The sequence below is a fragment of the Peromyscus eremicus genome, chromosome 5 (assembly GCF_949786415.1).
Source record: "Peromyscus eremicus chromosome 5, PerEre_H2_v1, whole genome shotgun sequence".
In the NCBI taxonomy this organism is placed as follows: Eukaryota; Metazoa; Chordata; class Mammalia; order Rodentia; family Cricetidae; genus Peromyscus; species Peromyscus eremicus.
In genome coordinates this window covers 48,205,759-48,233,591 of record NC_081420.1, presented here as the reverse complement: position 1 = coordinate 48,233,591, position 27,833 = coordinate 48,205,759, and the positions used below count along the sequence as shown (strand labels likewise).

At 41.3% G+C, this 27,833-nt stretch overlaps 1 protein-coding gene and 1 pseudogene across 2 annotated transcripts in view; one reads left to right on the top strand and one right to left on the bottom strand.

Annotated features, from left to right (window-relative positions):
• The window catches only part of Mtr (5-methyltetrahydrofolate-homocysteine methyltransferase), an 82,512-nt gene that overhangs the window by 14,275 nt on the left and 40,404 nt on the right, over positions 1 to 27,833 (bottom strand). For both annotated transcript variants that reach the window (XM_059263413.1, XM_059263412.1), the window contains exons 15-24: positions 27,267 to 27,452; positions 19,040 to 19,219; positions 15,956 to 16,072; positions 15,209 to 15,349; positions 14,776 to 14,865; positions 13,397 to 13,549; positions 12,436 to 12,543; positions 11,865 to 11,965; positions 4,213 to 4,280; positions 3,594 to 3,714 (exon numbers count right to left, since the gene is read on the bottom strand). In XM_059263413.1, the coding sequence (XP_059119396.1) occupies positions 3,594 to 3,714; positions 4,213 to 4,280; positions 11,865 to 11,965; positions 12,436 to 12,543; positions 13,397 to 13,549; positions 14,776 to 14,865; positions 15,209 to 15,349; positions 15,956 to 16,072; positions 19,040 to 19,219; positions 27,267 to 27,452 (1,265 nt within the window). The remainder of the gene's footprint in view (positions 1 to 3,593; positions 3,715 to 4,212; positions 4,281 to 11,864; positions 11,966 to 12,435; positions 12,544 to 13,396; positions 13,550 to 14,775; positions 14,866 to 15,208; positions 15,350 to 15,955; positions 16,073 to 19,039; positions 19,220 to 27,266; positions 27,453 to 27,833) is intronic.
• On the top strand, positions 21,194 to 22,069 carry LOC131910340 (cytochrome b-c1 complex subunit 7-like; annotated as a pseudogene).

Here is a 27,833-nt window from a genome sequence, read left to right as displayed (position 1 = left end):
AAAAGGCACCTACTGCCAAGCAAGGTGGCATAAACTCAATCCTTTGGACCCACAAAGTAGAAAGAGAAACTCTTGTCCCCCAAGTTGTCCTCTGACCTCCACATGCACACCATGGCATATGCACACCCAAGAGAACCAACTCTACAAGGTTATCCTCTGACCACCTCTCTCTCTCTCTCTCTCTCTCTCTCTCTCTCTCTCTCTCTCTCTCTCTCTCACACACACACACACACACACACACACACACACACACACACACACATTATTTTTAAAAAACAGAGGAGAAAAAAAAGATGATGAAATCAGAAGTAAGAACAGATCTAAAATGCATTCCATGAAATTCTATACACACCCCTACATTTTAAGCTTCCCTAGCAAAAGCTCATGGTCAAAGTAAAGAGGAAGATAAAATCACCTTACTTCCGAGCAATTAAATATACACACACTCAGAAAATTATCTCTACCTTAGAGCAATGTGACTTTCCCTTAAATTTAAGAAAAAAAGGAAATTGCAAAACCTACTTTGTAGTTGTACTGGCTCATTTTGTGTCAATTTGACACAAGCTAGAGTCATCAGAGAGGAAGGAGCCTCAGCTGAGGAAATGTGTGGAATACTCCTTTACACTGTGTGACTCTATGTCACTGTGATTGGTTTAATAAAGAAGCTGACTGGCAAATGGATGGACAGGATAAGGTCAGGCAGGTGAAACAGACTAAGGACATTGGGAGAAGAAAAGGAGTCGGAGGAGTTACCAGAGAGACATGGAGAGAAAATAGGAGGTGCAAGATGATGCACGTGGCAGAATGTAGATTAATATAAATGGGTTAAAACAGTAAGAATTGGCTAGTAACAAGCCTGAGCTACTGACCAAGAATCTATAATTAATATTAAACCTCCTTGTGGTTACCTGGGTGTAGCTCCTGGGACACCGAAAAACCCTGTCAACAGAAATGCCTCCATGAGATCCAGCTGTAAGGCATTTTCTTAGATAGTGATTGACAGCCCATTGTGGGTGAAGCCATCCCTGGGCTGGTGGTCCTGGGTTCTTTAAGAAAGCAGGCCAAGCAAACCATGAGAAGCAAGCCAGTAAGCAGCACTCCTCCATGGCTTCTGCACCAAATCCTGCCTCTAGGATCCTGCCCCGTTTGAGTTCCTGTGCTGACTTCCTTTGGTGATGAGCAGCAATGTGGAAGTATAAGATGAATAAACCCTTTCCTCCCCAGCTTGCTTTTTGGTCATGGTGTTTCATCACAGCAATAGAAACTCTAACTAAAACAGTAGTAATTGGCTATACATTAGTTAAATTTAACAGATGACTTTCAGAATGTATATCCTGTGAAGTTCTGCCCATAACAAGGCCAGATTTCCATGAAGTTCCTGTATGTGATACCACATCACCCACACTGCAGATAGAATAACGGGTTTAAATGCGACAGACACTCCAAGTATATTCCCACCCACCTCTGACCCCTAACCTTCAGTTCTCTAAGACCCTCTACTGGATGGTCATACCTTGTACTCAAATGTCTGGGAACACAAGTCTGGTTCATGCTGTTACTGGAAAAGTCATAGCTTATCACCCTCAGAAATCTGTCTCATAAAATCATACAAGTCTTGAGCTGTCATCTGGCAAAGGGAAGAATTAGCTACTGCTGAACCCTCAATCATCTGAGGAGAAGCAACCAGGTGTCTGAGGAGGGCTTTTTTCTTTTGTCTGGTGGCTCTTATAATAAAATGAACCAAGTAGTCAACTTCCAATCACCACAAGTAACAAATTCTTGACCTAATGAAGCACACTATGATATAAAAATATTTTAATTATGAATCCAGCATCCCAGGTGCATAACTCCTAATGTAGAGATTTAGTATATTACACAATCCCAATTTTTAAGTCTTTACTTTGACAATAGTCCATAGGTCCTATTGCCACTTTCCACACTAAGCAAAAGACCAGGTTAAGTTCATAAAGCCCAAGTTATCTACCAGGCCTATAGGTCCAGACCTATAGTTCCAGCTACTTGGAAGCTGAGACAGAGGACTGCAAATTCCAGGCCATCCTGGGCTACAGGCAAGTTCAAGACTAGGCAATTTAGTGAAAACCTGTCCCAAAAGTAAAAAAATAAAAGATTTTAAGTAAAAAAGGGGGCTGGGGACATAGCTTAGTCAGAGATCTTGCCTAGCATGCACAAGCCCTAGGTACCAATCTCAGTACAGAAAGAAAACAAACACACACACACAAATAAATCCTCTTTATCAGTGGCCAGTCAGATCCCTTAAGAATAATTCTGCCACTTGGCTAGTAAGTCAGTCCTTGGTAAGAAACGAATCTAATTTTCTAATATCAGCAACAATGGCCAAATTATCATATCACTTTAATGAAAAGTAATTAATGGATAAAGATGTAAACATTTTGCTACTTATGGAAACTCTCCGTTCACATTATAAATAATATGATAGTTAATTCTATGTGTAAGATTGGGTATGCCACATTAGTCAGTTTTTGATCACACTGCATGCAGTCCAACTGTTGCTCTGAGGGTATTTCTTAGTTGCAATAAACATTTAATCTGTGAATTCAGTAGATGGTTCTCCATAATGTGGGTTAACCTCATCAATCAGCTAAAAACCTTCAGAAAAATATTAAGCCGTTTCATTAACCCCCTGCCTTTTGTGCAAAGAACTTCTGCCTGAAGACTGTCCTCAGACTAGGACAGCAACAGCAGCTCTCGCCTGAGGCTCCAGCCACACTCACATGGGGCAGTTACTCACAAGAGGTCTCTCACTCTCTGAGGAGCTCTAGAATACCTAGGACCACAGTATTATTTTACTTTTGCACTAGAAAAAAACAAAAACAAAAACAAAAAACAAAAAACCCTGCACACTGTGGGACTACCACATTCAATGTTCCAGCCTGATATTATCCTCTGCCAACCACATCAAGCATCTGTGATGTAAGAAATCCTGCAAAAGCCCAGTGTCTCTCGCCATGACCACGATCTTAGGTAGAACTTAGACCAAGCACTGCCCATGTAACTCAATGTGAACATTCTCCTCTTTATGCCTTTCATCCCAAAGTTCTCCCCTAAGTCCTCCTCTTGGAAACAACTCCTCCAACTGACTTCCTAGTTCATTTTCATTAGTGTGTCGTTATTACAAGGTTCGAGTGTCTTCACAAAATTTGTAATTACTTAGCATGACTCCTGCTTGAACAGAGTAGGCAGAAGTTCAAGCAACATCTTTCTGAAACAAAACAAAACAAAAAACACCACCACAGTTTTGCTATTCAGTCTGATTCCAAGAGGGTAAAGAGTACATTACAATTCTTAGGAGCTGCCTGGAAGACAAGAGGATTAAGGAAAAGACAACCACAAGCCAACAGAATCCAAAACAGGGCCAGCGGAGGGACTCACAAAGGAGTCCCCAGAGCAGGCTCCAGAAGCCTTCTCACACTTCCTGTGAAAGAATGGGAAGCTGTGCCAAGGAGACAACTCGCTAAGCAAAGGAGAGAACAGCAGCAGATTTTCCCACGGTCATGAAACACCGGCATTTAGGAGAGTTCAGAGTGAGTATAAAGGTCATCATGCTGACTTACCTTGAAGTGGTTGCTCCTCCTATCAACAATGGAATCTTTATAGCCAACCTCTCCATTTCCTTGGCAACAAAAATCATTTCATCCAGGGATGGAGTGATAAGTCCTGACAAGCCAATTATATCTATTGTCAAAAAAAAAAAAAAAAAAAAGAATTGACCAGTGATAATGAAAAAAAGAGAAAAGAAGACCACTTTTTAAACATTTTGGACTGAAGATCATAAAACCTATCACGTCAATTTATAATTCTAGGAATTCAGTGCTTGCTCTGGGTAATAAGAAGTGTAACTTAAATTTGCAGCAACATAGTTGTAACAGAGTTAGGAAGCCACACAACAGAAATTATCTCTAGTTCATGATACTCTCAGACTTGACCATAAAAACAACTACACAAAAGGGAAAATCCAACCCAGCTGTTTTCCTAAGAAGCCAGTCCACTCCACCTCTAGAACTCAGGAGGCCCATGGACACTCACACACCTCTTTCAAGCCCCAACACCCTGCACTGGAGCTGGCTGGCTGCAGGTCCCTCAGACCCCACATAAGCCGGACTTTACCATTCTCCAACAGACTCTCAGGAGAATAATGCTGAATGCTACACCCAGCAGACTGAGGCACGGTACCTGCTTTGTGGTCAAGAGCAGCTTGAAGTATCTTATCACAGGGAGTCATGACTCCTAAATCAATAACTCTGTGGCAAGAAACGAGATGTCAGAAAATTAACAAGAGCACATAAGAGACAGAGCTGAAATGAACATTTTAATGTTAGCCACTAAATGCTGCTCTAATGTAAACTGGAACCATAGTACCAAAGGTCATCCACATGAGTTTCTTTTAAGGAGAATGATGTTCTATTGTGTGAATGGATTACATACTATATTTTCAATCTGAAATGTGCCCCAAAAGACCAGCATTTTGAAGGCTTGGCTCCCAGCTTGGCATTTTTATTTATTTTTATTCTGTGTTTTTGAAGCAGGAGCCCTGTGCTTTCTTTGTTCTTTTTCACAACCCAAGTATTAACGAGGCTTTTGCAGGACACTTCTCACCATGACGTGCTGTGTTGCCACAGGACCAAAAACAAGGCCAACAAGGGACTGAAATCTCTAAAAATTATATGCCAAAACCATCCTTTCTTCTAAGTCATCACAGGTATCTACTACAGTGTCAGAGAACTGACTGACACACTGCATCCTCTTACCCATTCATCTACTAATACACACCTGGGTTGTTTCCACTATATTGTGATTATTGAGTGGCAATCTGGACCCTCCCCTCAACTCTGTGTCACAAGTACTACTCCACACCCAATTTAATGAAAAAGGGATCATCTAAGACAAGGTCCCATCACTCAATTAATTGGCAGTAGAGTTGGGATATGAATCAGAAACTAGAACAAAACCCATTACCTTATCTATTCAGGCCAAAGAAAGTACTGATGGGAGTAAGTAGAGAGGATGAGCAGGAAGCAGGTAGTCCCTGCACTTGTGGGGCAGCTGTTGGGCAAAGCTCATACTTAAGGCAAGGAAGGGAAGAGAGAGTAACTCGGAGACATCACCAGGAGAGGTCCGCAGGTCTTGAACAGAAAGACAACTCTGGTGGGCACACGAGTTGGAGGGGAGTTGGAGGGCAAGCACCGAGACAGAACAGGGAGCAGGGTCTAGGGAAATGGGTCAGCAGTTAAAAAGCCCTTGCTACTCCTGCACTCATATTAGGTGACCCACAACCCCCTGTAACTCCAGCTGAAGGGAATCAAATGCCCTATCTCCAAGGTCACCCAAACACATATACCTAAGTAAAGATAACTATTTAAAAAAAAAAAAAAGGCGGGAGTGAGGGGTGGCAGAATAATGCCAAAGAATTTCAGAGAGGTACACAACCTGGAATTCACAGAAACTAGAAACTCTCTGGAGATTTCTACCTATAACTCTTCCATGCTATGTTGAGAGAGTTCCCATTGTGTATTTTTTCACTTAACCTTATCATATCTGTTAGATGATTTAAAAATTGGAGCATGTATTTTCACTTATTTTATTGTCAGAAATTCTTGAAAACAAACCAAAATTGACAAGTGTGGTAGTACATCCCAGAATTCAGAAGGGTGAGGCAAGAGGACTGTCATGAATTGGAAGCCAGCTTGGGCTCTATCTAGCAAGTTTCAGGATAGCCTGGGCTATACAGTGAAACTCTGGTCTTAAACAAAACAAACAAAATGCTTAATTTTTTTTTTTGAGTTCACTTAAGAACATCTCTAGAACATAACATCAATTGTCAGTAGTGAGTGCTGAACACAGAGGTGGGAAGTAGGCTTGCTTATCATTCTTACTGCAAACCCTCTTATACTGATGGATTGGTATCTTGTCCCTATATTTCTTTTTACAAGAGGTTTTTTTGTTTTTGTTTTTTTGGTTTGTTTTTCTTTTTAATTAACCAACACTATGGAACCAACAAAAAGTGAGACAATTCAAGTTGACAACAAGTACACTGTGCTGTTAGTGCTGACCAACAGCAAACAGATGCTGGAAGGTGGTGGCAGATGACCTCTCGGGCTACTTGATTTTTAATGCTGAAGAAAATCTAGTAATGAAGGGTCTTTTGTTTAAGATGACTAAGTATACACTGCTCAATATAAACTAGGTGCAAGAGCAAACAGTTTTTAAATCAAGACAAAAAGCATGCACCACAGAGCTCTTTACAGCACTGTATTACATTTTTGACGTTTTCTACCCTTTAACGGCTGAACTGTCTCTCCAGCCCTGTATTATGTTTTTAAATCTGATTAAAAATCATCAGAATAATGACAACAATTATCTTGCTCTCACTGTTCTCTCCCGTTTTATCTTGTTACTTTTGGGTACATCTTACATGTGTAAGACAGGACAGAGGACAGAGACTAGAGAGCACAAACCCAAAGCAGCAGAGGGGCTTCTCAACCCCAGTGTCGAGAGCCACCATCACACAATGGAACCCGCACTTTTTTCAACTGAGCCCAACTGGAAATTGGCCTGTATTTCTCAGAGACTGATTTAATTAGCAGAACAGGATCCTGGTGGCTCTGAGATTACACCCTGAAAAAAGACCTTGTAGATCAGGGCAAGAACTACGATTCTCTGATAAGATAGGTTACTGCAGGAGTTGAATGGAGGAGTAAGATTGGTTGCAGTCAAACAGATTCACTTGGAACCAAAGAAGCCCAGGGGAAAAGCGGAAACTGGTTAGGTTGCTACACACACCGAGACATCTAACAATAGTCTGGCCCAGTTTAGAAGCAGTTATGGGTGGTGAGCTGGCCATACCCTGCAAACACTGTATTATACATAGCTGGGGAGAAGAGAAGCCAGGAACACCCAAGGGTTTGGTATGAGCAGTGTTTTGAAACGGGTGAGTTAGGGAGAGGTGTTCTTAAGATGATAGCAACTAATTCCATTTTCAAAATACTAGTTTGCTATTTCAATTCAAATAGAGCCCTTTAGGCAGTTACATGAACATCTGGAGTCTGGGAAGAGAGATCCACATGAAGACAACAGGCCTTATCAGAGTCAAGACACTAGACAGATGATGAGGCTGAGCCTGTCCTGGGCCTGATTACTTGGGGATTCCTGTACCTGTAGCACCAATGCTATCAGACAGCTCCCTAGAAATACAAGACTTGAGCCCAAACCTACCCTCCTCCAAACCAGAGTCTCCGTAAGATACGATGAGAGGGGAAATGAAAGGTTAAGAAGCACCATTCTAGACAGAGGAGAAGCCCAGGGGCTGAGCCTGGAGGCATTCTTGTGTTTGAGGATGCTCAGAGAAGGAGCCAGAAGAAGAGTGACAAGCACTGGTCAGTGAGGCAGACTGAGGACAGTGAGCAAGGAGACTGGGAAGCAATGTCAACCTGCAGTTCTTAACTTGCCTTCAAGAAGTCTTGCTGGGAAATGACTGAATACACCCCTGGAGTATTTCCAATTTCTACACACAGAGAGCTTAGGGCTTCACAAAGGCAGTCCCTCCCAGCCTTGAGTACCAACCTAGCACTGAGGCTGTCCCAGGGCATCTCCAAGGGCACACCAATGAACTGCCTAGCATATTTGAGAAACAAAAGTCTGAATTAGACTCCTGCATGACAACTGCTCCAGCAGAGTGTTCCAGTGGGCACAGAGACCGTTCAGACCAAACAACTAGAGGCATCTCAGGGGACACCAGAGCTACGCTTTGAAAACTGAAGCAGTAGTACCAGCTAGGTGCAGGGAAGAAAGGGCAGCCCAGGCTGATCCTACACCGTGATGGTTTGGGGCCATGACCAGCTAAAACTCCATGAGCGTCCTGGGGCCTAGAGGTGGGTACGACTAGTGTACCCCTGCCATTCCCTCTCACCCCTACTCTGGTCTCCTCCCGTTCACCCACTTCCTTTACCATCCCTTGCTCACTCTGAGTGGTGTACACCCCAGGTCTGTGGGTCTCCCCTAGGTATAATACTGTTTCTTGCCACAGAAAAGACTAAAAAGAAGGAAAAATGAAAATTTACTTATGTCTGGTGGTACACATCTCAGCCCCAGCACTTGGAGGGCTAAAATAGGAAGAACTCAAGTTCAAGGCCACCCTGGACTACACAGTAAGACCCCGTGTGAAGAGAAAGAAAAGTGAGGAGGGGGAAGAGAGGTGGGGAAAAAAGATGAGGAAATGGTTAATTTTCCAATGTTCTTCCTTGGTGTTTAAAACAGAGCTCTAAGAGCTGGTAAGAGGGCTCAGTGGGTAAAGGTATTTGCCACCAAACCTGACATCCTGAGTTTGATTCCTGGAACTCACATGGTAGACAAAAAAATCAACACCCAAACAAGTTGTTACCTGATTTCCACAAGCACTAGCAGGTATACACCCATATATTGTTTAAAAAGTATTTTTAAAAAGAGTTTTAAGTACACACTGTACTTGGGATTTAAATTCAGAAAAAAATATAAGCTACAAAACATGAGTTACTAATGGTGTCCAACAGTATTTTAAGTTTCATAGAATTTATAAAATAGACAAAACTAGCTCTTTTCCTCTTCAGAAGAAATCACAAAGAAAAGTAAAATTGTTCATATATAGTCAAGATGGCTTAAGCCTCCACCAATGGATAAACAGGTAAAGAAAATGTAATATACACATGGAATGAACTACTATTTGGCCAAAAAAAAAAAAAAATGGAATTCTGTCATTTGCAGCAAAATAGATGGGGCTGATAGACATTATGTTACGTCAAACAATCCAGACACAGAAATACGACCTCTCTCACATGAAGAAACTTAGAAGTTGACCTTAAAGTATAAGAAAGTTGAAAAGTAATTAGCAGAGGCTAGACGGGGCGAGGAGAGGAAGATAAAGAGCAGAAGAGCAGACTTAACTACCACAGTTTAGCAGGAGAAATGAGTCCCATGTCCCACAGCAGTGCAGGCGCTACTGGACACAACACCTGCTGCGTACTATGAAGAGCTGGGAGAGGAGAGGGACGCCTGCGCCTTAGTGAGGACACAGGAGACAAACGCTTGCTCAATACACATTGTAGTCATGTGTTTTCATGTCACACTTTATAAATATGTAACTTAGGAAGATGTATTCCTTGTCAATTAAAAATAGCAGAGAGGTAGAGGAAGGAAGGGAGAAGGGAGGGGTACAAATGAAAGAAAACTCAACTGTACTAAACAGCAGCTCCTCTTGCAGGGACCTGATGGTGCCTGTCTCTTCCTGACAGCTGCCCCTGCAATTCACACATCCTACCACTAGATGGAAGCATCCTACCAGTCCAGCACCCAGCGGTGATTTTTTTTTTTTCCCCCCTCCTCTACTTGAGGGCCTACTGCTGTTGCTTTTTCCCCGTTTTCTTTCCCCCACTCTAAATCTGCATCATTTTAAGTCCTAAATCTGGGCCATATATTTTGATGGAAGCCCACATAAAATGACCTAGAAGGAAGCATTTGCTCTCTGTCTTTCTTGCCTGGGCTGGCCTGGAACTCACTATGTTGATCCACCCACCTCTGTATTTGAGTGCTGGGATTAAAGACATACACCACCCAGCCCATTTCTATTTAAAAAAAAAACTAAATTTTTCAAAGTCCTTCCATCAAAATATGACAAGTGAAAGGCCTCTAAATTACTGATGATCCTGTAAGGTACTGAGAGAGGCTGGATTAGCATCAGCTGCCCTTGACTTACAGAAGTTTTCTGTTGATAGCAGATTTTCTTATATAACTAGTGTAAAATAGGGAAAGTACATAATTGTCTTCTTCATAGCTGAGACAATATAACTAAAATCAACTGTCATGCAATGAATAATCTGATCAAAAACACTTCTGAATATTCTAACTTATTTCTCCATGGAAATTTGGAATACATTACAGTTTAAGTTGATGCAGGTCAAAACAATTCTGGCAACTAAGTGACATCACAGAACAAAGGCTGACTTGTCATTTTAATGAATAAAAAATAGGTGGTAGAAACCGCAGTCCTGATTTTCAAGGCTAGGAAAGAATGCTGTCTTCAAGACAGGCTAGAAAAAAAGGCAGAAAGACTGTCCATGGGAAAGCTGCCTTCCTGACACAACCAGCCTGGGCCTTCCTGAATGGAGTCTAATCAGTGTTCCAGATAGAGATGGGTCAAGTGTTGAGGGGAGAGGCTGGGAGGGCTCACTGTTAGCTGACAGCAGAAAAGAGAACACTAGAGGGCGTAACCATAGTGCCAGCAGACTTCTCCATCCCAGAAAAGGCACAGTGGAAAGCAGCCCCTGACTCCAAAGGACTGCTGGCCAGACATGGACCAGGACAGGCATTAGTGATTTTTCATTGAACTATATTGTCAAGTGAGGAAAATATAAACTTAACGTAAGTCATTAGCTTATGTGGAAATAACTTTGTTATGAATATTTATTCATTATGCAATAGCAAAAAGAGGTTTTACCTGAATATATCACTCCAAAAGCTACACCATCACTGTGATAGTTAATCTTGGTTGTCAACTTGACTACACTTGAAAGTATCTAAAACACAAGCAGTTTGGTGTACTTGTGAGGGATTTTTCTCGGTTGGATTATTTGAAGGGGGAGATCCATCCTAAATCTAGATCTTTGAGGTCAAAAGATTCACCTTAAATCTGGACCATACTTTCTTAGTGGCAGCCCACATGAAAGGACACAGAAGATGAAGCTTTGCCTTCTGTCTGCTTGCCCCCACTCTAAGTAGTTAAGCCTACTTCTGTGGGATTCCAAAGTGGACTGAAACGGGCAGCTCTCTAGGACCTCTCTGGGACTCCAGCACCAGACTGGGACTGCTGAGACATCTAGTCTCTGACCGAATAACTAAGAATCCTTGGCCTTTCTGTCAGGAAACAGATGGACCAGAAACTACCTGGACCACAGCCTGTAAGCCTCTCTAATAAATCCTTACTAATATATAAACATCTATTAGTTCATTCTATCAGTTCTGTTCCTTAGAGAACACTAGTATAATCACCAAGAAACACAGGACGGCAAGACTAGTAAAGACACAGCCTTCCTACAAAGCCAGCTCTCATAAGAACCCTAGTCTAAAACCTGGCAGTTTGCTGAGCGGAAAATGGTACATGCTGGCCATGAGAAGCCTTGTACTGGCTGGTTTTGTGTCAACTTGACACAAGCTACAGTCTTCAATGGAAGGAGCCTCAGTTGAGGAAGTGCCTCCATGAGATCCAGCTGTAAGGCATTTTCTCAATTAGTGATCAATGGGGGAGGGCCCAATCAATGGTGGGTGGTGCTATCCCTGGGCTGGTTCTGGAAGCTATAAGAAAGCAGGCTGAGCAAGCCAAGTGAAGCAAGCCAGTAAGCAGCTCCCTTCCATGGCCTCTGCATCAGCTCCTGCCTCCAGATTCCTGTCCTGCTTGAGTTCCTGTCCTGACATCCTTTGGTGACGAACAGCAATGTGGATGTGTAAGCTGAATACTCTTTCCTCCCCAACTTGCTTTTTGGTCATAGTGTTTCATCGCAACAATAGAAACCCGAACTAAGACAAGCCTGATGAGCAACTATTAGAGACTAGGTCCAATACAGATTCTCAAGAAGCCTCCTGGCTGCCTGACTCTAGGGATTATGTCTTATTCTCTACGCCCTTAACAAATACCTAAGAGATACATAATTATGAACCTACAAAAAAAGCTGTGTTCACAGCTGTAGACAAACAAACACCTTTCCATGGCCATAACCACCCTATCCCTCTCACTCAGTAAAACATTTACGATTTACATTCCTTTTTAAACATGAAGTGGATGGAGTAAGGTCTCAACTTACCGGAAATTATTGCAGCCCAGCACCACACCAACTATGTTCTTGCCTATGTCATGCACATCACCTTTAACAGTGGCCAGCACAATGGTGCCTTGGTAAGGGTCCTGCAAAATGAGGCAAGCAGTTTAGCATGGGTGGGGGGGTCACCAGGGAAGACCATCTGATTCTCATGAGCCACACAGGTGATGGCGGAGGAATAAACACCAGAACCACCTCAAAGGCAGGTAGGGGACCCAGTAACAGTCTCTACTTGGAGCTCTGTGCCTCCCAGAAGTTCAATAGAGGCCTGCCTAGCAGGTCAGCCCAGGGATTTCAACCAAGCTCACAGGTTCTAGCATCTGAAAGAGGGTCAACAGTCACAGACACAGTCCTATAGCGAAAGACCACATCCTTAACCTTGAAACTGCCAAGATATATTGCTGAGAGTTGGAAAGGGGAGAGTGTTGTCCACCCAGTAAAGGTGGAAAGAGGGCACCAACTTTTATGAAGCTTTACAGGATTACCAACCCCACAAAAACAACAGTTTTCCAGGCCAGCTCCTGAAAAGGCTCCAGGCCTGGACAAAATGACTTGCCTCTTCTTCAACCGAACCATTAAGCACTCTGGCTTCTTCTCTTTCTTTTTCCATGAAAGGGATAAGGTGTCCAACAGCCTTCTTCATGACACGGGCTGACTTTATAACCTGGATGAAAGTAGAGTCAGGCATCATTAGCAAACCATCACATGACTGCCACTGTTGACCTGTGAAGCTTCAGGACCAATTAAGAACACATAATTCAACGGTCCCAGATTTCTACAGTGAGCAAGATGAGGAATTAGATCTTTGTGGTGAACACCAATAAATGAGGCACAGCAAGAGGAAAACCAAACACAAACCAAAGGTTATAATTTCTGTTTCACTTGGTAGGTTTTTCCCCCCTGCCTAAAGTTCTTCCACTGTGTCTCGGAATTCTGTAGTCTTTTAAGTTCCATGTCTCAACATAACACATGACCAATTATTCTATCCCCAGGATTTTAACTCACTTAAAATTAAGGTTTATGAAAGAAGAGGCTCTTTTAGCTTTTTATATGCTTCAGAGCCCCTAACCTAGATGCTCAGCAAGGATTTGTTAAATGATAGTTTTAAGTAGTTGCTTTAATAAAGAGTTCTGTTTTTACTTAAAGCATACCATTTTAAGTCCCACTACTTAAAAGAGTAATATATTTTCAAAATATGCATTCTTAAAGATGGTTACTGGCTTGTCAAGTCAAATGTTAGTATTAACATTACATTTATTATAGGTAGGCACAAAGGTGAGAGGTGGCATGGAAATTCAGAACATGCAGATTATGGTACTAAGAATGTCTGCAAGCTTTCTAACCTCTACACACTCTAAAGATGGACTGGCAAGAGATGGTTCCTAAATACACCCAGAGAAGGAGTGATCAGATAACACTGTCAAGCTTCACCTATACTGAAAACTCAGAAAATACTCAAACTCACTATTTACTGAAAAACAGAAAAAGATTTGTTAAAATGTCTCTGTTTTGCCAACCTGAGGTAGAAACATTTTTCCAGCTCCGAAAAGATCGCCAACTACTTTCATTCCATTCATTAGAGGCCCTTCAATTATATTCAGAGGTCGGGGATATTTTTCCTGGTTTAACCTGGCTTCTTCAGTATCTTCAACAATGTGCTTTTCAATGCCCTTAAAAGAAAAAAAAGAAAAAGGAGAGAGAAGGGAACAAACAAGGAATTGTATTAAGGTCAAAATCAAAGAATGAATCAGGGAGATGCTTAAGAGCACGGATCCCAGAATCAGTCCGACAGAGTTTGAGTCCTGCTTCTCATCACTAATGCAGGTATTTATTAAGTTTGTGTCCTCACAAAATCACAACAATACCAACCCTGTGTTTATTTTGACAATCACTGTGATGCCATTTATTTACAATGTCTAGCTAGTAATAGGAAGTAACTAAAAAAAAAGGTATTAGTGAAGACAAGAATGTAGCTCAGTGTAAAGTAGGTGCTTATCATGTGTGAGGGTCTGGGTTCAATCCTCAGCAACTGATTATATGCTAGTAAATAAACATCTCTATAAAATCATTATCTATCTGCTCAACGAGGTGTGGTGATGCATTCGTTTGATCCTAGCACTCAGGAGGCGCTAGCAAGTAGATTCTCTGTGAATTCAAGACCAGCTTGATCTACATGGTGAGTTCCAGGCCAGCCAGGGATATACAGTAAGATCCTGTCTCAAATAAATAAATAAACCAGTCAGTATCTTCTCTCACTATATATAACACTACTTGGCTAGAACAGGATTGAACACTAGAAAGGCTCTCAGGTGAAGTTTAAAAAAAAAAAAAAAAAAATGGAACTTTCTCCTCTTGACCTGCCTGGCCTTTGCTGACAAGCCTCTAAAGCCGAGGATCCTCAAGGACTGTAAGCTACAAATGAATAGTCCAAAAACTGAAATATGTGACTCTTGGAAAGTCTAAGAATTAAAAGTTAAATTCTAGAGCCTTTTTTAAAAACACTCTGGAATTTTCCAGACTCACAAATGTGGAAATTGATATCTTACCTAAAATTCTATCTATTGTGGAAGAGCCATTACTGTCCTGCTGACTGACCTAAAGGAACCTGGTTTAGAGAGGGTTCTCAAACTCAGAACTACTAATTGCCTGGGCAAGTCCTTGCTGTGTATGTGAGCCTATCCTGTGCACTGCAGCCACTGAGTTCCAGAGCATCTTCCACCCCATCTATGAAAACTGGACACATCTTTAGACACTGTCAAACGGCACTGGGAAACAGACCCCTGCAGGTTAGGATTCAATGGTCAAAAGTCTAGGGCAGCGCCCCTCCACCTGCTGTCAGCAATGGCACCAGGGTGCCATGAGTCACCAGGCTTCCTGTACAGGCTCTGGTACTCACCTTCACCAGAGCATACTCAAGACGCTCTTCAATGGAGGCATTCCTCCACTCATCTGTCTGGATGACTTTCTTCCCTCCTTTGCCATGAGTCTGAATTAAAATTAAGACCAAAAAGTAAGTATAGATGATACAGAGTGAACTATCTGCAGCAAACAAAAAAAGAAAGAAAAAAAGAAAGGTCTCTTAAAAAAATCAATTTAGAAAAGTCTAAGTTCAGAATACTAAAGCAATCTAGACAAGGTCTATTTCTCCCTCCTCGACCTAACTGCAATACCTTCTCTAAAGCACTATAAAAAACCATGACGATGATGATTAATGATCCAGAGACACGAGTCTACATTTGTTCCTATTCTACAATAAAGGTCCAGTAGCTACCAGTGAGTGATAAATTCTAAGGCAGGAAAAGCCACCCTTTGGATACTTTTTCCTTTACCTGGGCGTATCGTAAGAGTTTCTCAGTAGCCTCAGAGTCTCTGTTCCAGATGAGGTCTTCACAGAGCTGAAGAAGGTCCTTTTGGATATCATCATACACAGGAAGGTTGCCAGCATTGACTATGCCCATGTCCATACCAAACTAAGGGCAATATAAAGGAAAATGAGAATTTGTACTGACATCCTAAATCGGGGATCAGAGAAAAATACTTTATAATATAGCTGGTCACTATTCAACTCTGCTGTAGTGTAAAAGCAGCCCTAGACAAGACACAGGAGAAGGGATGAGGGCACTCTGTTCCACTGAAGCTTCATTTAAAGACAGAAGAGGCCAGTTATCCTGCAGGACTCTGTCTGTAAGCCTGATGTATGTCCAAGTACAGTGCCATCATTTTTGTTTCAATTCTTTGAAAAATCTTGCATATGTTTACAGTGTAATATATGTGTGTGGACACACACATGCCATGGCACATGTATGGGAGTCAGAGAACAACTCTGGGTGTTGGCTCTTGCCTTTCGTTTTGTTTCAGACAGGGTCTCTTGTTCATCACTGGACATGCTAGGCTAGCTGGTTCTACAATCTTCCAAGGATTCTGTCTCCATCTCTCATTCACCAGTAGGAGCTACTACTACACTAAGTTTCACAGAGGCTGTGAAATTTCAACTCAAGTCCTCGGGCTTGTACAGCAAACACTTCACCCACAGAGCCATCTTCCCAGCACCTAAGCTAAAGTTGGCTTCACCATACCTTGATGGCATGGTAAAGGAAAACACCATGCATTGCTTCTCGAATGGCTTCCATCCCTCGGAAGGAGAAGGACAAGTTAGAAAGACCTCCACTTATTCTGACTCCTGGTAATGTTTCCTGGAAAAGTGTAAAAATATGAAAAGATTCTCTTATTTTGTCAAAAGCCACCATCAGTCATACCTTGTAAGCTCTGTACACAGGAGAAGTAAAAAAAAAAATGTCCAGAGTAACTCTGAGCTTATTACTAGGCCAAGAACTACTAGTTTGCCACATAACTGTGTCAAGTACTCTGGTTCCTCTTTTAGTTTTTATATCTATCGCCTTTTACAGTGTCACTTCTAAGTACTGCTTCATAAGTAGCTTTTCCTAATACACTTTAGCCTTTGTAGGAAAAATACCAAATCCTATTTTTATCTCTGACTATCTCTATAATGACCATCGTAAGGCATGAAAATGAGTTACAAGAAATGTCTGCTGGATAAATAACCAGGGGGGGAAAAAAAAGACAGAAAGCAAAAGATTATGTGCATGCATCTATAAATGTGCATGTGCATACATTCCTGACCCATTCAAAGCTGGAAGTCTTCAGTAACTTAAATGAACAAGCTCTCTAGTTCATCATCAACTTGACAAAATACAGAAGAGCAAAGCCAGCTGAGATGCCTATGACAGTATCAAGCATTAGTCATAACAGTAACTCTCAAAACAGGCCTACGTGTCAGGAAGACAGCTTGCTGTTGTCTAGCCATTCCACCCCTAAGCTACAGAGAAACTCAGGCATATGTGCTTAACTCAGGCATATGGGCCTAACAGGTTAGATTGGTGCAAAAGTAATGGTAGGTTTCATTGTGGAAATTTGTTCCTTAATGTTGAAATACATTCTTGGTAAGTTTGGTTATGGTTAAAAAAATAAAATAAAATAAAAAATGCAGTCCTGTTTTATGGGGTTTTTGTTAATGATTTATTACTTGCTCTTTTAAATATTTATTTTATACTATGCATGCCTGTAGCTGGTACTGGTCAAAAGAAAGGGTCCAGTTCTTCTCCATGGCATCATTTGACTATACATCACACAACCAATGCTTCAAAAGTCAAGAACTGGGCTAAGAAGTCTTTGCCTTATCCACCATATTCACCTGATCACTCACCAACAGACCACCATTTCTTCACACATCTTGATAACTTTTTGAAGAAAAAAAAATTTCCACAATCAGCAGGACAGAGAAAATTCTTTCCAATCCTGAAGCACTGACTTTTAAAAAAGTGTTTATTACATTTATTTATTTATTTGGAGTAGTATATAAACAAGCCAATGTGTGTGAAGAGGTCAGAACACAACTTACAGGAGTCAGTTCTCATCTTCCCTGTTATGTAGGACCTAGGGACTGAACACAGACCATCAGCTTGACTGATACCAAACGACTTTACCTGCTGAACCATCAGCCTGTAGAACACTGATTTTTTTTTTATGCTAGGAGAATTAAAAAATTTATTTCTCATTGGTAAAAACAAGTTGGTTATAATGGTTCCTATTTTGATTAATGAAGGTATGTTTGAGCCTAGCTGTGATTTAAAATTTACCATCTGAAACTGCAATTAATTTTGCACCAACCTAATACAAGAATGTTCACAATTGTGGAACAGTGAAATGGCTAGTCGTGACTCAGGCAAATAATTATACACTAGTAAAAATGAACAGATATAGCTATAGCAATACAAATGAAATTTAAAATGAGGCTGATGTGGGCCTGGTGGCACTGGAGAAGGGTTGGGTAGGAGACTGATAAGTTTAAATCAGACTAAGCTGCATGGTCAGACCAGGTCCAAAAAAAAAGAAGCTAAATAGGGAGAAAACAGCATAAGCAATTTATGATTGAATTACATTAAGCTCAAAAAGAGGCTAATTTACACTATGTATAAATTTACACCTAATTCTTGTAATTCCCTAATAGTTCTGTCCTCACAAGTAACATAGCAGCTGGCAGCCTCTGGTCCTATGTTCATCACCTCATCAGCATACAGCCTTGTTTTGTGCGTCTGTTAAAAACATCCTATGGGCTGGAGATGACAGAGCAGAGCGGTTAAGAGTGCAAATTGCTCTTGTAAACAGACAGCCGTGTACCCACATTGGCTCACAACAACCTCTAACTCCAGTGTCAGGGAATCCAATACTCTTTGGTTTTGGGGGCACTTGAATATATGTAGTACACAAAAACCCAACCAGGCACACGTACATACATATAAATAAAAATGAATAAATATTTAAAGACACTTTATTTGGCGTGCACATCTTAATTATTAAGACTAAACTCATGGCCAGCAGCCCTGTGACTTATGTCTGAATGATGCTTATTCAATAAGCATTTTCTCTACTAGACACACCATAGGTGTCCTGCACTTGTGAACACTAAAAAGCACTAGCACCAGGACTGAAGGGCATTTTCAAACAGGGAAATCACAAACAAAAAAGGGCACTGAACAGACTCACAAGACACCTGTTTAGAGAGTAAGCGCTGACTGTCTCCAAGGTCATCCTCACCTGAGGACGTGAGTCAAGCCTACACAAGGCATGTCCGCGGGTGACTACAAAAGCAGCCTGAGTACTGACTCAGGTCAAAACTAAATTTTAGAGCATACACTGGCAAGCACAAAAATCAATGGATATAAATGTAAACTAAACATGCATATAATAAAATTATTATCAAAAACAATAATGAAGTCTCAGAACCATAGATACCAGAATGAAAGTTACTTCATGAAATTGAGAATAAGGCATACCCAGAAAAAGAGAGATGGGGCAGTAGCCTCATTCCACTTCAGAAAGGTGAAAGTTACTATATGGTTCATAACTACTTATCTACTATAGACTACAGACTGTATGTTTTATATATTCTCATGTGTGTTATACACTATAATTAAAATAGCATTATAAAAAATAAAAGTCCCTACATTTTAGAAAACTAAGGACAGGAACGTTGTTCCTATTCTCAGCAAATCAGTATGTGTTAGTTCTAAGCACGCATTAAACCAAGGTGATAAATTTGAGCTGTGTCTTAGGTAAAGACAGCAAATATCCAGACTTACTTTAATGACTCTTGTTGCATGAATAAAATTGATAGCATACAAGTTATGTTCTTCCATTCCAGTACCAATGGTAAGAATGTTGGGGTCAAAGATGATGTCATTTGGATTGAAGCCCAGTTTTTCTACAAGTAGATGGTAGGCTCGGGTACACACACTGATTTTAACATCTGTTTCTGTTGCCTGAGAAACAAGCAGAAATGTCATTTACAATAGAAAAGCAAATTGTTGTCTATGGAAACAGCATATGTCACTTATCAAAACCACTCAAATCTCAATGACTATTTCTTCGAAACCCAAATGTCAAACCTCTAAACATTCATCAACTTATCTCAGAAAAGAATCAGTTAGAGACTTTGTCTTCAACATAACAATTTTATTCCTTATGTAAAAATTTCATAAATGATATATTAACAAAGTGGCTTTCTAAAGACAGATGTTTAAAAATCAAACTCCACTAAAGACAGATGAAAAATAAGCAGCTGAGCATCACATCTGTCATTCTAGCACTGGAGAGGGTGAGGCAAAACTGTGACATGTAGGGGCCACCCTGAGTTGCATGCATGAGTGTCAAGTCACTGTGGGCTAACAACGGGGAAGAGTTCCTCGAAGTGCCCCACTTCTCCTCACCTGCCTGCAATGTGCCTCTCACACAAACAACACTGCTGTAGCTTCCTTGGGTCTTCCTTCAAGCAGACTCAAGGACATGCATTTATTTACCACACAAACCTACTAGAACACATGCTTGGTACCACATGCTCAAGCTGCAACTACAAATTAGTGCTGGGCATAATGGCCTACATCCTTCATTTCAGCACCTGGAAAGCAGAGACAAGTGGATCTCTGAGTTTAAAGCCAGCTTGGTCTATACAGTGAGCTCCAGGACAGCCAGGGCTACATAATGAGACCCTGTCTCCAAACACAAACAAAAGCTAGAAAGATGGCTTAACAGTCAAGAGCACTTACTACTCCTCCTAAGGACCCAAATTTGGTCCCCAGCACTGTCAAGGAGGCTCACCACTTGAATTCCAGAAGACCAGACTTCTTTCTTTTGGTCTGTAGACACTGCTCTCACATGGTGTACATACATACATATATGCAGGCAACATTCATACACATGAAATAAAGTCTTTTTTAAAAACCTACAAATTATCATCATCCTTCTGGGCAGGATCCTAAAACACAAAACACATTCTGGCAAGGTCCACCCTCCCTGCTCCTCAGCCCATTGCACTCAGCCAGGGCCTCTCCTCCACCTCTGCCCCACCATTTGTCCTCACTCCTCACTGCTCCTCTGATGTTCCTAAAACCTGCCATGCTCTTGGTACCTCAGAGGCTTTCCATTTCCATCTACTGCTGCCGGCCCAGAACACACAAGGCCTAACTATACACAGCTCACAGGTACAGAGTCGGCTGTCCCTTCAGAGTCTGCCTTATCACTCCCTCCAAATCAGCACACCACCACCCTTCCCACCTCCTCCTTTCCTTGAGGTTTCTCTTTCCATATACCTTATTATTATTCTCAGTTGTTTTATTCTCTATTATTATCTCCACTAGCTAGAACATCCGTCTTACTGATCCCCAGAGACCAGAGCAGGGGCTGCCAGAATATGTGCTCAAAACGATGTTGAAGGAATGAATGAGGCATTGAATGAATGCTACTTTTACAAAGTGTTTCTCAGCTTTGCCAAGGAAGCTCATTTTAGATCAAATCTCCAAATGGCATACTCATCAAATTACATTAAGAATTTCTGAATGTTGTTGATCCTATGTGCTCTGGAGGTGGGCAGAAAAAAAAAAAAAAACAGTAGTTCTTTCTTACCCACATTTTCCTATTTCATGGTATTAGTTACCCACTGTCATCTGTAGTCTGAAAATATTAAGTGGAAGACTCCAGAAATTAACAGTTCCTAAGTTTTTAAATTTCATGCCACTCTGAAAAGTGTAAAGAAACTTCACATCTTCAACTGTCCTGCTCCATCCCATCTGGGATATGAGTCATCTTTCTTTCTAACATCCACTCACTGAATACATGCTCATACGATCCTTTCTTCATTTATTTGAGACAGGGTCTCAGTTCTGCAGTCCTGGATGACCTGAAACTTGCTATGATACCCTAGAACCCTCAGAGTCCCACCTGCCTCCACCCCTAAAGTGATGGAGATAACGGAACCACCACACCTGGCCCATGATCCTTTACTCAGCGCTGAGCACAGGACTGGTGATGCTGACAAGAGGGATACACCAATCAGAAGCTATAAAGCACTCTCTGGAAGTAAAACCGTGAAAAGCACAGGAAGGTATTTTGAGAAAAACAGACAGTATAGTATAATGTTAGCTAATTTTTCACTGATCCTAACTTGCAAGCTCTACAACAAAGGTATGCATGTGTAGGAAGAAGTACAGTGTGTATAATACAGGAAAGGTAAGGCTACATTACTGTGCTGGCTATTACTTCATAAGAATACATAATAATTATGAAGGTCAATTCTAAATCAATGTGGAAAAAGACGTTCTTGAAACATGACTGATCTCACTGAAATACGAAGGAGCCTGCATGGTGGGAAGATCCCACTCTGGGAGAGGAGCAGTAAGGCTACTGAAGAACTGGTTCTGACCAGACACTTTCTGAACTTCAGGGAGCTAGCTTCAGTGACCTCATTTGATTGGAAAATAAGAAAGTACAGTCTGACTCTCAGATCAAAACGACGGGCAGACCTGCTGGTGCAGTGTCAAGCAAGTGGCTGGATGTTTTCGAAAATGGTATTATAATGCTGCAGGATTCAACAAACTGGGGGTCATGCGAGATGATACAATATGCAAGACTGAAGATGTGAAAGAAGCCATAAGAAGGCTTCCTGCGGATCTTTATAATGACAGAATGTTTCAAACTGAGAGCCCTGGACCTGACCAGGAGGCATCAGATCTTGCCTAAGGAACAGTGGACAAAATATAAGGAGGACAAATTCTACCTTAAACTCTATCTGAAAGAGGTTATTTGGGAAAGAGAAATAAGAATGGGCAAAGAAATGATCTGTAGTTGAGATCTGTGGATGTGCCTAGTCTGAGCATATTTTTATGAAGTTGTTTCAACGTGAATTACAATTTAAGAATTATTTGCTCTGCAGATGCCTTGCTTTAAATAAATGTCTATTATAGCCATTAAAAAATATAATTTAAAAAAGCAAGCACAGTCTGAAGCCAGGCAGCAGTGGCACATGCCTTTAATCCCAGCACTCCGGAGGCACAGGCAGGAGGATCTCTGTGACTTCAAGGCCAGCCTGGTCTACAAAGCAAGTACCAGGACAGTCAGGGCTATAAAAAGATAGAAACCTATCTCAAAAAAGAAAAAGAAAGAAAGGAAGGAAGGAAGGAAGGAAGGAAGGAAGGAAGGAAGGAAGGAAGGAAGGAAGGAAGGAAGGAAGAAAGAAAGAAAGAAAGAAAGAAAGAAAGAAAGAAAGAAAGAAAGAAAGAAAGAAAGAAAGAAAGAAAGCACAGTCTGGTAATTTCTATCTGAGCCAACTTGGGCACTGGATAGAGTGGGGTGTGGTGTAGCTCCCTACCTAAAACAGCATAGACATGCTCTCACAACAGGAATTCACTTCCAGGAATAGAGCAAATACCCTATGACCTCTCTACAGGCCCTTGTCAAATTGTTCTCCTGACATCTGGCCTAGTCTCTGGCCCAAGAACAGTCCCTAGATTCTGGCCATCAACTAAAGAAATAGACCTCAGAGTAAGGTCTGGGAGAGGCCTCTGTGGGGAGCAGGCTCTATCGTACATCATGTTTGGCACTGTAAAACTCACATGCTGGTGAGTCTCGGTTACCCTTCAAGAATTCAGACCCACGTGAAGCTCAGCAGAACAGGATGAAGGATCTGTTAATCAGGCAGAGTTCTCAGCTATGAGGGGCTTTTGCTTGTTTGTTTCATAGTAATGGTACCCTAAACCAGCTGAATCAGAATCTTGAGGCTGGCTCTAGCAATTCAGGAGCCCTTAGTGATGTTGCCCAGCCAACACTGAGAAGATCTGACGCCTTTTAGATAGTTGTTGAGAACCCTACTCTGCAGTGGCAAATATTAAGGTCTGGATGAAACAAGAGCACTTTCTAACACGGGTAGGGGGTGAAAGGACCCACTCAACTCTCAGAGAGGAAAATTCCAAGAGTGTGCTAGAAGCTGGAGCACTGAGCTCGGGCAGTATGTCACCTACATGCTTTGCTGTGGTGGTATTGTGTTCCCCAAAATTTTGTGCACACTAATAAACTTATCTGGGGTCAGAGAACAGGACAGCCACAATATTAAACATAGAGGATAGGCAGTGGTAGCACACGCCTTTAATCCTAGCATTCCAGAGGCAGAAATCCTTCTGTTCAAGGATACAGCCAAGCATGGTGACTCATGCCTTTAACCCCAGAAAGCAAGCCTTTAATCACAGGGAGTGATGGCAGAAGCAGAAACTAGAAGCATTTGGCTGGTTAAGCTTTTAGGCTTTGAGCAGCACAGTTCAGCTGAGATTCATTCTAGATGAGGACTCAGAGGCTTCCAGTCTAAGGAAACAGGATCAGCTGAGGAACTGGCAAGGTGAGGTAGCTGTGGCTTGTTCTGCTTCTCTGATCTTCCAGCATTCACCCCAATAACTGGCCTCAGGTTTGATTTTATTAGTATGACCATTTAAGATTCATGCTACACTTTGCTCTTCTTTCTGTGTGATGCTAACACTGAAGGACTTGGGCTCTTCATATCTGAAGGTATTCTGGGAATGTCTCTTTCTGACACAAGGCATTTATAAGCCATCTTGTAATGAAAGGCGAAGAATAGAAGTAATCATGTCATCGTACCCAGGGATAGTTATCTATTGAAGCCACTAAAAAGGAGGGACCTGAAATGCAGAAGGTGACCTCAGGTTTAAGCAAAGTTCAGAGAAGGTCAGAATAAGAAGTCCAGGTCAGGTCACCTTCTTCAAAGTCAAAGTCCACTGAAAACAAACCCTCCAGACTTCAGTCTCCCAGAGACAGATTTCATTTTAATAAACCTATACCACCCCAAAAATCCAAAATACTCAACTAGAAAACAGTATCAGTTTATCCAAGTTCAATGAAGAAGCTGGGTTCAGAATTAAAACAAACAAACAACAATAATAAAAAGCATAGCAATAGCTGTGTAGTCAGCCTACTAAGCAGCCATCCAAGGTCCTGCCAGAAGACTCCGAGAATTCTTCAAGAAATTCAAAGGACAGGACTGAGTGCTTACTTAGCATGTCCAATACCCCAGATTTAATCCCCAACAAGAAAGGGAGGGAGGGAGGAAAAAGGGGAGGGGAATTCAAATGGCATTCCATTTGATGTCTGGACTGATGTTGCCTATCTGATATTGGAGAGACTAGCAGAATCTGAATGTGGAAATGATGCTAACAAAAGTAGGAAAGGAGAAACAATCACTGTGTACAGCATGGCTAGGCTTCTACACCGTTCAGTAGTGTATGTGCTGACAAGAATCATGGTTGAAATGAATTATCCTGGAAGATGGGGACAAGGGTAAAGGTGTGTGGACTAGGGTAGAGGATGACAGGAAAAACAACTGACTTATGTGCTGTGCCCACTGGGTATACAAACTAAGGTCTAATGTAAGTTAATGATAACCATCTTTCTTTGGTACTCTTCTGGAATTATTTCAATTGTTCTCAAGACAAAAATGTATCTTGTGTAAAAGTAATAGCATTTTAATCAAAACAATTTTATTTCAAAAATACAAAAATATAGACAATATCACTTATGGTCAATATGCCCCATGGCAGACTATTCTACCCTAGTTGACACCTACCAATTTTTTTCTGTTTATACAGACTCATATGTATCTACAGAAATGCTTCCTGAATAAAGTTGAAATCATGTCAATTACTTCCTCACACGGTCCCATCATCACATTCTTTTTTAATACTGCAAGTTATCTTATGTGGCATATACCAAGACGTAAGCATTCTTCAAGTAATGGACGGCTGTGTCAATTTCTGACTACCACAATACTACAATGGAAGTGAGCACGTGGCTTTACATGTACAACCTATCTTAAGACCTCAAGGAGAGGGTTCATCATAAGCACTGGAGCTTTTTCTGCTTATCGATTAACTATCGATTAACTATCCCATGGACACTTACGTACTTCTGAAAGTTAACATGACCTATAAAGAACAGTTCTGTAGAACCAATGCATATGTATCACTGGGAACTACCATGATATGTACAGCTTCCATGGCCTCAACCTGGCTCTGCAGCACAAATGTGAGATGCCATTTATCAATCTTCTCATTTTTTTTCTTTGATGAAAGAAACAAATTATTGCTTCACTATTTCCTTAAGCATTAGAAATCATGGTATCTCCTCACAGGCTCACTGTCTGTTTGTACCCCTATGTAAGTTGGCCATTTAATCCCTCTGTCCATTCTATTAGGGACATTCTGTTCTCTGACATACAGAAACTACATCAACTTACTAATAGTACCATATTTTCTACCACATAAAGTTTTACATTTCTATGTGAATAGATTCATCAATTTTCTTTTTCACATCTTGAGATCAGCAATAGCTTCTACATGAAAATCTTAATGATCTCCTATATATTTATTGTTCAGGATTTTTTACATTTCAATCTTTTTTTTTTATTTTATTTTAGAATATAGTAGGATGTGGGGCTAGTGCTGAGTGGTGGGACCTTTGAGAGCTGCCTAGCAGGGCTGGAAAGATGGTTCAGCAGTTAAGAGCACTTGCTGCTCTTACAGAGGACTGAGGTTTAGTTTCCAGCATTCACATGGCAGCTCACAACTATCTATAACTAGATCCAGGGAATCCACCATCCTCTTCAGACAATCATGAGTACTAGGCATGTACATGATGCAGACATAACACTCACACACATAAAATATAATAAATTTAAAAGTGGGAGAAGTGACTAGGTTTGAGGGCTCTTCCTTCTTAGATACATAATGTTGTCATCAAAGGAGTGGGCTCACTGCCAAAAAGTGGATTTTTTATAAAACCAAGTTCCACCCTCTCTTGCTCTTCCTCACCTTTTCTCTGCCCCCTCACTAAGGGACAAAGCAGCCAAAAAGCTCTCAATTTTTTTAGCCTCCGTAACTGTGAGCCAAATAAATTTATAGTATTTTAAAATTACCAAGTTTGTGGTTGTGGTGGTTTGAATGAGAATAGCCTCCATAGGATCATATATATGAATGCTTGGTCCTCAGTTAGAACTGTTTGGGAAGGATTAGGAGGTGTGGCCTTGTTGGAGGCATGTCACTAGGTGTGGGCTTTCAAAAGGGAGGCCTGCCTGCTGTCGGGCTCCTTACCATGAAAGATGTGGACTCTAATCCTTTGCAATCATGACCCCAAATTAAATGATTTCTTTTTAAGTTGCTTTGGTCATGGCGTTTTGCCATAAAAATAGAAAAGAAATATGGTGATATTTTATTTGTATTAAAATGTTATTTGTATGTTAATAAATAAAGTTGCCCGGGGGTCAGAGCTATTAGCAAGCCATAGGAAAGCAAGGCAGTGGTGGCGTACGCTTGTAATCCCAGCACTTGGTAGGCAGAGCTGGGTAAGTCTCTGTGTGTTCAGGGATACAGCCATTATTGGATACACATGCCTTTAATCTCAATACCAAGCATGGAAAACCTGGAGGCCTATATAGACAGGCCGTGACGAGGCGGTCATGTGGTTGGGTTTACAACCAATGAGAAGGCAGAACAGAAACTCTATATAAAGACTTTAATACAGGGGTAGCTCTGGTTCAGAGAGGTAGGACCACTGCAGGAGGAAGGGTAAGGTTTTAGCTCTTAGCTCTGACCTCTTGGCTTTCTTCTTTGCATTGGTTCTGTGTTTCTTATTTAATAAGAAGGTTGGTTACATCTACAAAGAAACTAAGATAGTGGTATTCTACTACAGTAGCACAAAATGAATTAAGTCAGGACTCTATTTTTTTGTCTTCCAAATGTAAAACCAGCTGTCTGTCCCAGCAACTTAGTGAATAATTCAACCCTTCCCTATTGACGTAAAGACTGTACAACGTATCAGATTTCAGAAGTGTATTATGAATGTATGTGTAAACTTGTGTGGACAGATAAGTACATGTACGTGTTTGTGTGTATACACATACAGCTATTTCAGACCTGGTTTTCTCCCACTGCTTTCTCACTGGGTGGCAAAAGTGTCAGACCAACAGAAACCACTTACCTGTCCTTCCTCATCAAAAGCCATAACAACCACAGCAGCTCCAAACTTCTTAATCTTCCGAGCCTTCTCCAGAAAGTCCTCCTCCCCCTCCTTCAGACTGATGCTATTGACTATACACTTCCCTTGGCAGCACTTCAAGCCAGCTTCAATCACAGCAAAATTGGAAGAGTCGATGCACAGTGGCACCTGAGACAGAAGGACAGGAAGATCACAGGGCACAAGTCACCAGAAGTTCCCTCTGAATGGTTCCCAACAAACTCTATTGCTTCTTTAGGGAACAATAAATAAATCTAGGGTGTTAAAATAGGATTTTAAAACACTTATTTAAGCTTAAAGTTAAATATTTATAGTAAGATCAGCTCACAAGAGAATATGTACACGGGCCAAGATTTATAACTCAAAGACAGAGAATCCAAGAGAGCAGTTCATGGGCTTAGGCCTAGTTTATACTTCCAAGCACTTAAACCCTAAAGCAAACACCTGCTCGACTATTCAAGCATTCTACCCAGACTCGATATTAAGGTTGAGCATCTTGCTCTTTGGAAAGATCCCTCTGGCCAAGGTACT